The sequence below is a fragment of the Vespa crabro genome, chromosome 7 (assembly GCF_910589235.1).
Source record: "Vespa crabro chromosome 7, iyVesCrab1.2, whole genome shotgun sequence".
Taxonomy (NCBI): Eukaryota; Metazoa; Arthropoda; class Insecta; order Hymenoptera; family Vespidae; genus Vespa; species Vespa crabro.
The window spans coordinates 1,890,400-1,905,000 of NC_060961.1; the positions used below are offsets into that span (position 1 = coordinate 1,890,400).

General features: G+C 34.0%; 1 protein-coding gene across 7 annotated transcripts in view; it reads left to right on the top strand.

Moving 5' to 3' along the window:
• LOC124425775 (Down syndrome cell adhesion molecule-like protein Dscam2) overlaps positions 1-14,601 on the top strand; it is a 129,499-nt gene that overhangs the window by 84,288 nt on the left and 30,610 nt on the right. For 5 of the 7 annotated variants that reach the window (XM_046966634.1, XM_046966631.1, XM_046966636.1 and 2 more), the window contains exons 9-12: positions 1,123-1,419; positions 1,815-1,925; positions 2,080-2,238; positions 7,957-8,409. In XM_046966634.1, the coding sequence (XP_046822590.1) occupies positions 1,123-1,419; positions 1,815-1,925; positions 2,080-2,238; positions 7,957-8,409 (1,020 nt within the window). Of the gene's footprint in view, positions 1-1,122; positions 1,420-1,814; positions 1,926-2,079; positions 2,239-7,956; positions 8,410-14,299 lie in introns of all 7 variants that reach the window. The other 2 variants (XM_046966633.1, XM_046966638.1) reach the window with 2 other exon arrangements.

Consider the following 14,601-nt stretch of genomic DNA (forward strand, 5'->3'; position numbering starts at 1 on the left):
GTAACATTCAGATGTGCGGAAACTATGAATGTATGCGAAAACTTTGCCAAGAGTCAACGTTATCTTATCGCCAATGCGCATGTGTGTGTAGTGGTGTGTATGTGTTATGTGTGCGTGTGTGTGAGTGTGTATTCCTGTGTACGTATGTGTATATATATATATGTATATGGATGTGTACTCGCCTTACAAAGTTCATGAATTTATTAGCAAGCGCGAGCTACAGCTCGTTACGCGACTCGCTAAAATGTAAAGTATCTTTGTACGCAACTTCTCTCACCGTAGAGATAAACTATTCTGGTACATCGAACTTTTCACCTTTTCAATTGTTTCACATCGTTCTCTTTGACTCATTCTCTCTTTTCTCTCCTCTTTCTTTTCCCCTTTCTTTCTCATTCTTTCATATTCGACGCTATCGAAATTTCATAGAGAAATCTCTTGTGTGACATATGAAATGAAGAATACACTTGAAAAAGAAATCATAAAAATTCGATGCCTATAGTTCACCAAACTGATCGATAATTTTTTTGCTTTTTTTTTCTCCCTTTAAAACAGATTACACGTTGTTTGTATCACGAACGTTATTCTTCTTCTTCTTCTTCTTCTTCTTCTTCTTCTTCTTCTTCTTATTATTATTATTATTATTATTATTATTATTATTATTATTATTATTATTATAAAATCACGTACAGCCAAAATTGTCATAATCCTCGAATAAAACAACGTTACCTCTATTTTCCCTTTTTTTTTTTCTTTCTTCATTTAAAAAATTTTACATAGTAATTTCTATACGATCACTATGAGTTTACGTGTTGCAGATAGAAGAGAAATTTTTAAGAATTGAATGAAGTTTATTATGAACTTGAAAAAACAAATAGAAAAGAACAAAAAATTATAGAGCAAGATAGAGACAAAGAGAAAGAGAGAGACAGACAGACAGACAGACAGATAGATAGAGAGAGAGAGAGAGAGAGAGAGAGAGAGAGAGAGAGAAACAGAGATAAGTGAACAGAGAGTAATATAATACAAGTGTGAGAACGAAAGAGAAAGAGAGAGAGAGAGAGAAACGTTGTTCCAAAGCTTTCTGTTATATATATGTAATCTAACCGTAACGTCTGTTAACAGAGATCGCACCACAGCTGGTCTACAGGTTTATCGAACAGACAATGCAGCCTGGACCATCGGTTTCTCTGAAATGCAGCGCCGCAGGTAATCCCACGCCGCAAATTTCCTGGCTGCTAGATGGATTTCCGCTTCCACAAAACGACAGGCTTCTGATTGGCCAATACGTGACCGTATACGGAGACGTAATATCCCACGTTAACATCACATCGGTTAAACCGGAGGACGGCGGGGAATACGAGTGTACTGCCAGTAGTAGAGCTGGAGATTCGAAACACTCAGCAAGACTGAATATTTACGGTAAGTAATTCGGTAGAGAATCAGAAAATGATGGGATACATTGATCGAAGGAAACGTGACGATCATTCGATGTCACTGTCTAATCTCGAATCACACGGGTTCAAGAGAATTTCAAGAAGGCTTACTTCGTCTTAAGATTTTATCGAAATTATTCTTATCGTCAAAAGGTTTCTTTTTTAATATATATATATATATTAAAAAAATGTATATTATGTATATGATGTTGCAAATCGAGTGACTCGATTTTTTTTGTTTTTTTTTTTTTTCTTTTTTTTTCTTTTTTTTGTTTAACATCCCATACACCTGCAAAGTTGTCACTTACACATAATATCCTTTTAAGGATAAAATCGTTGGTGTAAAAGTTAAAAGGAATTTTCTATAATTTTCAATCTCAGGACTGCCATATGTCAGACCCATGTCGACCGTCTCAGCGGTCGCTGGGAAGCAACTATATATCAAATGCCCTGTAGCTGGATATCCCATCGAATCGATAATATGGGAAAAGGGTAAGTTTTGTTTGTTCAAGAATTTCATCATTATCAAAAATTTTGAGCGCATTGATTTTCTTTCCCTTTTTTTTCTCTTTCTTTTATCCTTTATTTTCTTTTTTTTTTTTTTTGTTCTTCTACGAGTATCAATTATTAATTACAATCTTGTTAGGCAACGTAAGACTGCCAACTAATATGAGACAAAGGGTAGCGAATGGTACATTATTCATCGATACCGTACAACGTGCCGCTGATCAAGGCACATACACCTGCACTGCCAGAAATAAACATAATTTTACTTCTCAACGATCCGTCGAAGTTCGTGTTTTAGGTGAGTAATTTGTTGATTGATAATTTCGTTAAAAAAGAAAAGGAAAAAAACAAAAAAAGAAAAAGAAAAAAAAATAACAATGAAACTCAATGAAACTAATAATCAATTTCTTTCCCATAGTTTATAGGATGATAAGTGGTTGACATTTCCCTATTTGTCGATTAAAACTTTGTAAGTAAGACCAATTTTCTCGGCGTAACCTGCCAAAAATATTCATCGATCGGATCGTTCGCCTTTAAGTCATGATAATGGAGATGACTAGGTTCTATCTCGAAGTCTTTAGCCTTTGCGTGTTTCCAACGTCACTTCCAAAGTCTTATATGAAAGGGTTTGGGGATAAAACAAGAGTCATCGAAGTGTGATAGTCTTTATCAGGTGTGAGCTCGAAGGATGACGTAATAGAAGAAACCTTAGGGTCTACATAGTAGTCCTTCCTTAAATGGTATCTAAAAATATTATTTTTAAAGAGGATATTATAGCGGTATTGAGAAAATTGGGATTAAGATAAAGATTATTCTTTTGCTTTTTTTTCTTTTTTTTTTTTCGAAGATCAAATCGATTGATTAATTTAGGCTCCCTTAACCCCTCCTTTCTTTCTCCTTCAAAAAAGAAATCTCCCATAAAAACATTCGAAAGATATTATCAAATAGATTTAATCGCATTTGAAGATGTCCTTTCGTTCTCCAATATATCGGACCACATTTTGTACCCCTTTATCCATTTACCGATCATATTAATTGCAATTTATGTATACATAATCGAACGGCCGATTTGACAGGGGCCACCAGATTTATCTTCACACAATGTTTCTATTAGCTTTACGGGATCAAACGGTGGTCCAAGTCTACTGTTTGGGCAGGCTTGATTATCATGCGACAACATCGTCCCAACCCTGTATCAACGAACTCTATGTTTATCTCGTTGTATGCAACTTTCGTGAACGACGTAAATCTTCGAAAGTTCATCAATCTCGATGACTCGTTTATTATTATTATTATTATTATTATCATCATCATCATCATCATCATCATCATCATCGTCGTCATTATTCATCCTTCGTTCTTAACTTTTTACTTTTATATTTTTTCAAACGTAGATGGCACCGATCGAAGGTTCGATTTGAAAAAAGAAAGAAAGAAAGAAAACAAAAACAACCAAAGTGAAAAAAAAAAGAATAGAAAGGGAAAAAAAAATTGACTCGAGATTGATTGGATAAATAACGACGATATTTGAATCGTTTACTCAACCACAGGGTTACCCTTAGGAACGTCTTTAACTCCAATGCTTTCAGCTACGAATCCTATTACCGTTTCACGATAATTAAACGGGTACGATCCGAGATTGAATTAATGCAAGCTCATTGTACACCGCACGTAGGACGATTGTATGTATACCTAATGATATATAGAGGGGTGTTAATAATATAGAGAGAGAGAGAGAGAAAACAAGTGGTTTGACGAGCAAGAGAATAAAGAAGTATAATCGATTCGATCGAAATATTCTCCCTCTCTTTTTCTTTTTTTTTTTTTTTTCTTTTTCTTTTTCTATTTCACGAGTTCCTATTTTCTCGGATCGAAAAAAGTCGAAAAATAAAAGTATGCCGTGAATGACGTCAGCCAACTAATTAATCTCGTTTGCTTAACGACCACACATATTTGATTTGTTTATATTTCATAATCAAACAGACGAAATAGATTCACCTATTGCCATTGGGAGTTATTACGAGGGTGTTACACTTTTGTCGTTTACTACCATCCAACGAGGGTCGTCCCTATCGAAATCCCGTCGAGAAAATCGTTGTACTGCGACGTACGGAAATGACGTTGACGAAACAACGAGTTTTAACGATCAGGATTGAATCGTGCCTTTTTTTCGATCGAGCTTTCTATCGTTCTTCAACTAACAATGATTAGTTTGTTTTTCTTTCTCTTCTTATTCTTCTTTCTTTTTTTTTTTTCCTTTACTCTTTTCCATCTTCACTCTCGTTCACATTCTTTTTGATATTTCTCTTTATCGATCTTTTTCTTTCGACAATAATTTCATTTTTTTTTGCCTGTTTTTGTTTTTCTTTTTTATTTTTTTTTTTTTTGTCACAAAACACAATACACAACATACAGAACACCATAAATAATATTCAGGTATGATATTGAAAGGATTATTTTCTTTTTCTCTTCTTTTTTTCTTCTCTTTCCTTTTTGATTTTATTCTCTATATATCTTTACTCGCGTACATTTCTTTTATTTCCTCTGTGTTCGTTTTTTCTTTTTTCTCTTTTCTTGTCTTTCTTATTTTAATATTTTTAATTGCATCTTATATATTCGTCGTTCGTTGCATAATACGATAGAAAATCTACAGGACAATGTACACTAATGAATTCAGGCCAGGATTCTCGTCAGCTTCGTAGAAATGGAAACAAGGCTTCAAAGTCTCCTTAACATTTATCTAGGGATTTACCTACATAAACGTAAATAGTTAAGAGAAAAGCAATGAGCATAGTTAGGCGCGTGCGCGCGTATCTGTGTGCCTGAATATCCCGGAAATGACCCACGCACAGAGCACAGCACCTCACTTGCATCGCTGAAGCATCTGTCCTTGCACGCGCTCGCCTTAAACCGCTCTGTACTACTTCGTATACATATACTATACATATATGTATATTGTATATACTATATACTATATATATATATATATATTTATATATTTATATATATATATATATATATATTTCTATCTGTACATACATATGTATTCGCCAAATTGTATATATATACATATGTGCATTGTATATATATATATAAAATATGTGCATTAAAATTATACGCTGGCGTTTTATTATATTTTCTTATTTTAAATAAATCACCTTGTCGATGTTGTTACGTATATTTTTCTAATTATAAATTAGAAAATTATTTGACAAAACCTATTGACGTATAATTTTGAAACACTCCGAATCTGTACGTTCGTGTACATAAAAGAAGGAAGAAAAAAAAAATAAAAAGAAAAAAAAAAGAAAGAAAAAAAAGAGAGAAAAAAAAAGAACACACGACATACATAAGGCTTCGTTTAAAAATTGTAATTAATTTCTTTGAAAATTTTTTTTTCCGTCATTTATAAAGATACATTGTCGCCATTAATTTCGATTATAAATTTACAAAAATTTTCTTGATTATTAACGATCTGCTTTATGTATTCGAGTGGATGTACAAAATCCTGTGTATATATGTGCCGGATTATCGAGACAGCGAGATGTGTGAGTTTGCTATAATTCTTTTTTCTTACATACATACATACGTGCCTATATATACATATCTAGCTATATATATTTATTATAGTATATATATATATATATATATATATATATATATATATACTTGCATATAATTTGCGATATAATATAATCTGATATATCTAAATTATATCGCAAATTCGATAAGGAGATAACAAGGAGAGAAAAAAAAAAGCGGAAAGCCTCGATCTTACATAGCGATCTTCTAGGGTTGTTTTCGAGGTGAAAGCTTCTTAAAAAAAAAAGAAAACGAGAGATAAAAGAAAAAAAATAAAAAAGAAAAAATAAGAAAGGAAAAAGAAGATTGAAGAGTCATTTAATCGAAGCGACGGCCGTCATTCGTGTCCTCGATTCGAAATAAAACTCGCTGTCTTTTACGTAGCCGATCGACGCATCGACGAGTTTCACGATAGTAAAGAAAGGTTAAGAAGTTCTGAAAGTAGATCTTGAATGAATCCAACCATCGATAGGTCGACTTCTCAACGGTACTGTGCAATTCGAAAAGAAAAGAAAAGAAAAGAAAAGAAAGGGAGAGAAGAGAAGAGAAAAGAAAAAAAAAAGAGAGAAAAGAAAAAAAAGAAAGAATAGAAAAAAGATAAGAAAAGGAAAGAGCTTTTCAATCGAAAACTCACCCTAGAATAAAGTATCAGAGATCGATGTAATAGGTTATCAAGATACATTTCATAAACGAGAAAATAACTGATAGGAAGTTGCAAAATTGAGTGAATGCGGCCACCGTAGATAATTGCTTTCGTTCATATTAAGTAAGTTGTCTGTTCCTTTAACAAGTTGCTATAAGATCAAAGGCAGCGTGTTTTATTATTAAAGGAATCCTTTTTAATCAAGCGTTTAATTACATCCGACTCTATCTCTCACAATCTATCTCTATCTTTCTCTCTCTCTCTCTCTCTCTCTCTCTCTCTCTCTTTAGCTATCTATCTATCTACTTATCTATCTCTGACTATCTTACTATATGAGAGCAAGCATCAAGCTCTTCTGTTATCCAGGAAAGATTGTCATTAAGTCGAGGAATTCCGTTGTCTCCTTGTCTCGTCTCATCTATATCGATCTATCTATATCTAAAGGTAATCGCACTGATATCATTGCGCCTAGTGGAATATCATGTTGTCATTCTCCTCTCATTAAAAGTGAATTAACTTATATCGATATACTTATTAAAAAAGAAGATACAATATATAGACTTGTTTTTGTCTTGTTAGCATGAATATTATGAACATGAGATGAACGAAAGAGAAAGAGAGAGAGAGAGAGAGAGAGAGAGAGAGAGAGAGAGGGAGAGAGAGAGAGTGTCTGTGAGAGAGAAAGTGTGAGAGAAAAAGAAAGAGAAAGAGAGAGAGAGAGTGTGTGTGTGAGAGAAAGGAAGAGAGTTGAAACTTGGTAATCCCGTAGTCGTCGTAAAGACGAGCCTTAATCTCCTGCAGGGGTTAAAAGGCTTAAGCAGTAAGAGCGAGGAGGATGAGGAAGGATGAGATGGAGGAGGAGAGTGCACGTACGTGGTATTCGACAAAGTCGCTTTCATCTTCGCCAGTGCTGCCGGATAACTGTATATAATCACGCCTTCTCTCTCATTATATTACGACTTTTCTCTCTCTCTCTCTCTCTCTCTTTCTCTCTTTCTCTCTTTCTCTCTCTGTCTCTGTCTCTTTCCATGTTTATTCAATCCTCAAACAATCGTTGTCTCTTTATAGCTATAGTTGGTAATGTCAGGAGACGATCGTTTAATACTCTATCCTCGAACTTGAGACAAAGGATTCCTAAAGACTTAACTCCGGCAGCAATGGTTGAGTTTTTACTATGTATATACATATTATATATATATATATATGTGTGTGTTTGTATGTGTGTGTATATATATATATATACATATACACACATATATGTAAGTGAAGCTTCGTGACTCGAATCGATTGAAATTTCTTGATAGATTCTTCGAAGTACTTTATCTAAAGTATACCAAATTCTAATAGTTATCCATAGAAAATAAACTTTATATATACACATACATGTATACATATGTACACATATATACGTATATATATATATATATATATGTATATATGTATATATATGATACACACACACACATATATATATGTATATTATACAAACTCTAATACTCTTTGCGAAACATTCGAGCTAGTGCATAAAATTAAGGAAAAGAAAAAAGGGAAAATTCCTTGGACTCCTATGCTATGATTCTGTCACTATCTATCTATCTATCTATCTATCCACCTATCTATCTATCCACCTATCTATCTATCTATCTATCTATCTATCTATCTATCTATCTATCTATCTATCTATCTATCTCTGTCTCTATCTATCTATTCTCGCAGCGTCTGACTAAACAAACAAGTGTTGCTTCGGAACGGAATGCCATACCTTTTGTTTTTCTGTTGTTATCTTTTCAGTGCCACCTAAAATCACGCCTTTCAGTTTTGCTCGCGATTTAAACGTAGGCGACCGTACTAGCATACAGTGCGTTGTCGCTACTGGTGACCTTCCATTAACATTCACGTGGCTGAAAGATAACGTCCCGATAGAGACAATCAGAACGACGTCACGGGAGGCGTCGTCGAACCGTGCTAACGGAGACAGCATTGGTTCGTTAACTAACAAGTCTCTTAAGAATGGCTCCGGTTCCAAGAAAGGTACTGCCGCCGCCGCCGCCGCCTTAGCAGCAGCAGCAGCAGCAGCAGCCGCGGCCCACGACCCGAGAAAGGCGATAATCATCCGGCAAAATGACGCTTTTATCAGCGCCCTGAGCATTAGCACGATCGCACCCGCGCACAATGGCACGTACACCTGTCGCGTGACCAATGGCGCGGCCACCGTCGCTCATTCTGCACTCCTTCACGTCAACGGTAAACGCACACCGTTGGTGTACTCTCTTGTTTTTTCTTTCCTCCTTTATTTCTTTATTTCATATTCTTTCGTTGTTTTCATTTTTTCTTTCTTTCTTTTTTCTTTCTTTCTTTCTTTCTTTAATTATTTCTTTATTGCCCGATAACGCGTGATCTTACATCCATCCATTATTCACGTGTATTTCTCGTCGAATGAATTTCATTAATCTTTCGACTTCATTCGATTCTAACGATACATCTCGTTATACTATCTTGAAATTTTACATATAGAGCTTGTTGTTATTTATAATAAAATTTTATCGATATAATTTATGTATTAGTTCTCAATTGAATTATAATTCCTCAACGAGATAACACGTTTCCAATTGGGATTCAATTCTCCAAAAGATCATGTGTATTCGCCATGAATCATACCGAACTTCTCTCTCTCTTATTATTATAATAATTATTATATATCGATTACTTTGTGACTTTATAATGATAAACACAGAGATACTCATTGTCAAGAGAGTTTACGAGAGAATTCGTAAGCCCGCAAAAATTTTTTCATTTATCTGTGTCTTAGTTCGAGGCAAGATTTCTATTTTTTTTTTATTCCTTCTTTGCTAATGAAAAAAATAAAAAAGTAAAATCATATAGAAACGACGAAACTACGAGTTTGTACTCTAACATATTCTCTCTCTCTCTCTTTCTCTCTCTCTCTTTTTCTTTCTCTTTCTCTCTCTCTCTCTCTCTCTTTCTCTTTCTTTCTTGTGGTTTTCAAATACCTCGTAAAACATGTTGTAATGGAAACATTGGAAAATTCCTCTTTTAAATTCGGCTGTATTCTAGCGAACACACAAATTCCTTTATTTAAATTTTTATTCCTCCATTTAAATTTTCCTTTCCTTCTTTCTTTTTTTCCTTTTTATATTTCTTTTATCGAAAAATCACCGAAATCGTATCGACGATCAATGTCGATCGTCGTAACGATCGATCGGTAAATTTTTAAAAAGCGACCAATTTCTGCTACATGCAAGTTATCAAAAACAGTTGCACGCTGTGAAATAACCGGCACGTCGTCTTCGTGACGTTCAAAAGTCAACATCGAATTTCTTATTGTCATTAAATTGCATCCTCAGCCGTTCGAATCAGTCTTAACGAAAAAGATATTTCGTAGAGATTTGGAAGAAGAAAGAAAAAAAAGAAAGAAAAGAATTATGCGAAGGGACTGATAAGAGAGATTAAGAGATAAAGGAAAGACCGCCGTTGGTAAGAATGGATGCAATTTCTCATTCAAATCTTATTTTAGATTTCAGTTTGGATTATTTCGAAATATCAACGAATTGAAATTATTTTTTTGTCCTCTTTTATCTTTTTATCTTATATATATGTATATATATATACATATATATATATATATATATATATATATATATATATATATATAAATATATATTTGGACGACGTGCGTCATCGTATTCGACGTGCTACAAATAATATTCGTTCTATTATCTTCCGATTTTCTCGTTCTATCTATCTATCTATCTATCTATCTATCTATCTATCTGTCTGTCTCTTTTGTACTATATTTCATCCTTTCCAATCCTCGAACTCACTATTCTGCGTCTATTCGTTTATTCTTTCTTTTGTGCTTCTTCTATTTCTTCTATTTCTACTACTATATACTATACTTCAAACCCTGCACGCTGTTTTCTTGCACGCCTAATTGCACGCTTCGATCGGATTTATATAACGAGTATATATTGTATATACTCTTGATACGTATGTATACACACAACACATATACACACGCATACACACACAGATATATATATATATATATGTATATATATATATATATATATATATATATATATATATATCTATATACCATCTGCTAGTATTTTATTATCTCGTTATCGAAACGTTTTTAATGTATTCGACAGTTGAATAAGTATGTAGAAGGTATCTCGCATCGAGTTGTGACATCGAGATATCGAGCGTTAATTCGATTTAAATTCGTCTCTTCTTTTTCTTTTCTTTTTGGTCTCCTTTTTTATTTATTCTTTTTACAAGTCGTATTAATAGTATTAAATTAAATATTTCTTAACTTCCTGTTTTCATTATTTATAAAAAAAAAAGCTCGATGTAGCAACGAGATGATAGAATTATCGTTCGTATTGAGTTTAATTATCTCGCACACGTGTATGCATCATCCAACATAGACATATATATTATATATATATATATTTAATCAGGAAACACTTAATATGTTTTTGACTGAGTACTTATATCGTTGACACTTAATCCATTTCCACAAGCACACACGTACTTATATTCTCATATAGATCGAATCGTTTGTTGAAAATGATCGCCATTACGTTTCCCAGTAGGAGTCGTGCTACGTTTGTTTATTCGCTCGTATCATCGTCAATTTTATTATTACTCGTTATTGTGTTGTATGGTTATCATCACACGTCTTGAGCGGTCCTTTGATTAAAAACTTACGATATATTTACATATACATATATATGTGTATACATATATATATATATATATATACATACACATATATATTTATATATGTATATATATATATATTTATATATCCTATTAATGTAGAAATGAATTTTCGCAAGAGAAAAGTGCTCTTTTATATTTTTATGTAACTATCATCGTCATCACGATATCATCCTAATTATTAATCCATTAACGTCGTCACATTGACGACTATCGTTGATCGGACAAAGTAGTAAAATGAACCAAAATCGATCGAACAAAGTTAACGTCAACGATCTCGATCGATCGATCGATCGTGGATCTATTTTATTGTTTGTTATTTTAAAGAAAAAAAAAAAAATAAAAAAAACAAGAGAGAAAAAAATGATCAAAGTAGAGATCGTTGACGTCACTTCATTCGAATCATTTACCTCTTCCCCATATTGATATTGATCTCCTCGACGAGCGTTCAGATATTGGTAAGTAAATCGGCTTAATAAAATAAGATATTTTTTTTTCCAGTGGGAGAATAACAGATGCCAATTAATGTTTATATGTCTAAAGGTATTATTTAAATATTAACGAATCTACGTAATTATTTACATGTACGTTAGAAGCACATTTTAATGCAATTAGTTGAAACGTTCGTTTGTTATTACGCGCAATGTAAAATGCAATGAATTGTTTAAGAAGAAAGTAATTGCGTTAAAATGTGCTCGTTATTGCACATTGGAACGGGCAGGGTAGGATAGACTGGGGAATAGATGATAGAGGGAGGAAGAAGAAGAAGAAGAAGAAGATGAAGGGAAAGAAATGAAAAGCAAAGAGAAAAAAAAAAAAGTAAACGAAAAGACAAGGAGGAGAAAAAAGATGCAGAAAAAATAAGGAAAGAAAAGAAAGAGTGAGCACGAGTTCGATGCTCGCAGTTAATATCTCGAAGCGCAAAAATAATTGAACTTGGTCAAAAATTTATGAACGTATTCCTCGTTCTCTTGTATGGCTTATCTCAACGTGAATCGAGTACAGTTTCATCATAAAGACGCGTTGTACGACATTAACAGTTGCGCTCGGTCATAAATGTTCATTTTCCATGGATAACGTGATTCGCTCGTGATAAACGTGTTCGCCAAAATCCTCTTGCCCTTCCCCTTCCCCCCTCCATCCCATCCCCGCCTCTCTCCCTCCTTCATCCATTCACGGTTTATACCTGCCACTTTTCTATCTTTTACACTGTGCTAATATATATTTATGACCGAGTGAGAATTTTCTTTTTACTTTGATTTTTCTACTAACCGAGCAACGGACTCGTCTTTGGAAGGTCACGACGAAAAAGAGAGGCATATACTCACAAGCGGAAATAGAAAGAAAGAGAGAGAGAGAGAGAGAGAGAGAGAGAGAGAAAGAGAAAGAGAAAGAGAGAAGGAGAGAGAGGATAAAGATTTTTTCTTCTACTCTACACGCTATTTTTATCATTCTATCAAGTGAGCTAACAATAGTGAAATCAGCAGAAAATAGCCTATTAATTTAGTCCGACAGGTAGATACCAGCGAATCCAAATAAGAGGCTAGATTTTTTATCGGCTTTAATAAAAAAAGAAATTTATTTGATTGCAACGAACCGAACAAGTTTATTCGGTTATTATCACATCTTCTATTTGACAGATCATTCCCATTGGAATATTTTCTATTCATATTCATATGTAATATAAATTTTATCTTTAATTATTTAATATATCCATATTCGACGTGATCCTTTACAATCTGGATTTTGATAATCTCTAAGCCTTTCAAAGTAATTAAACTGTAATCTAATATTATAGAATGCGAATCGTCACAAGGGTATCAATCATTAACGAAGTCATTAAATTAATTAATATTATATATACATATATATATATATATATATATATATATATATATATATAACGAAGAAAAGATAAAAGGAAAAAAGTAAAAGGAAATTTATTAAAAAAATTTAGCACAAGTGTCGTTAAAATTTAGTCCTCACCCCTCTCTCTCTCTCTATCTCTCTATCTCTCTCTCTCTCTCTCTCTTTCTCTCTCTATCTCTCTCTCTCTCTTTTTCTCTCTATTTGGATGAATAAAAATAGGCGAAGCTGATGATGAGAGAAAAGATTTTTCATGAGTGGCGAATATAAACGAGATACATATTTGTAGCGTGTTTCCAACACTTCGTGGCCTTCCATTAGCTCTTACAACGACGACGACACGACGATGACGACGACGACAACGACGACAACGACGACAACGACGACAACGACGACAACGACGACGACGATGACTACTACTACTGTTACTACTACTATGACGAATAGCCGACGAGACTTTGCGGTTAGAACTGACTCTGGTGCGTACCGTAGTAGAAGTAGCCCACCTCGGGCTGTAGACAGACAGCGAGCAGGAAAATAATGTCACGTTTCTCGTGGCTTACAGATGGAACAAAGTTGTTAGGGGTGGCTACGACAAGAAAAGTATAAAGCAAAACCAGATATGTGTTACGCTATTTTAACCACTGAGTTACTCTCAGTTTTTTTCCTTCCTTTTCTTTCTCTCTTTTCTTTTTTTTTTTTTTTCTCCTCTTTTCCTCTTTTTTCTCTATTTTTCTTTTTCTTTTTTTTTTTTTTTTCGCTCACATTAACTCTTCCTCGAGAAGACACACTTCTCAACTTTGATATTAACAATTTTCTTCGTTTAATATGTTCCTTCCGTGAAATGAAAAATTATAATTTATGTTCTAATCGTTGTTGAATAAAATTGATCGTGTAATATCAGAAATTATTCGAAGGGCTTAAAATTAATCGTTATATAATCGCGAGATGTGTAAACCCTTGTGAGCCCTTTGCCCGTGTTAGTCTTCTTCGAAGCCAAAACCCCTAGGCTACCCCTAACGACGGATCGAAAAAAAAAAAGAAAAGAAAAAAGAACAAAAAAGATAAAAAAAAAAAAAAATGAAAAAAAGAGAGAGATAGAAAAGGAACGAGAGAACGAGGGAAAATTTGGCACGTACTCCGGTACGTTCCCGAAAGTAATATCCATCGGCATGATAAATATCGATGTTTAATGATAAGGGAGCGAGGAGGGAGAAAATAAAAAAAAAAAAAAAAAGAAAATAAAACCAAAAAAAAAAAATATCAAAAAGAAAGAAAAACAAAAAATAAAAAATAAAAATAGAAAAAAAAGAAAAGCAAAATTATATGTAATTATATAGGTAGGATGGAGAGAAACTACAACGACGACGATTACTACTGCTACTACTACTAATATTTACTACTACTATTACTACTACTACTACTACTACTACTACTACTACTACTACTACTACTACTACAGAACGACATATATGATGACGTGATCGTCGCATGATTATCATCAGACGTGTAACGTTTATAGTTCCACCCCGGATCTCGCCGTTTTATTTCGAAAACGGTCTGACGGAGGGGATGAGGACACAGCTAATGTGTACCGCGAGCCAGGGTGACCAGCCTTTCAACATCACGTGGTTGATGGACGGCAAACCGATTCAGGTCAGAGCAAGTGATGGCACATCGACCGCGTCTGTGGCTGTTCAGGCAACGAAGTCTCAGCCAAAAGCACAGGCGAAAGTTCAGCCCGTCGAAGCCATCGACGTTATCAACGTCGAGACGAACGCCGGCATACAGATAAGCGACTATACGCCGTTTTCCAGCATCCTC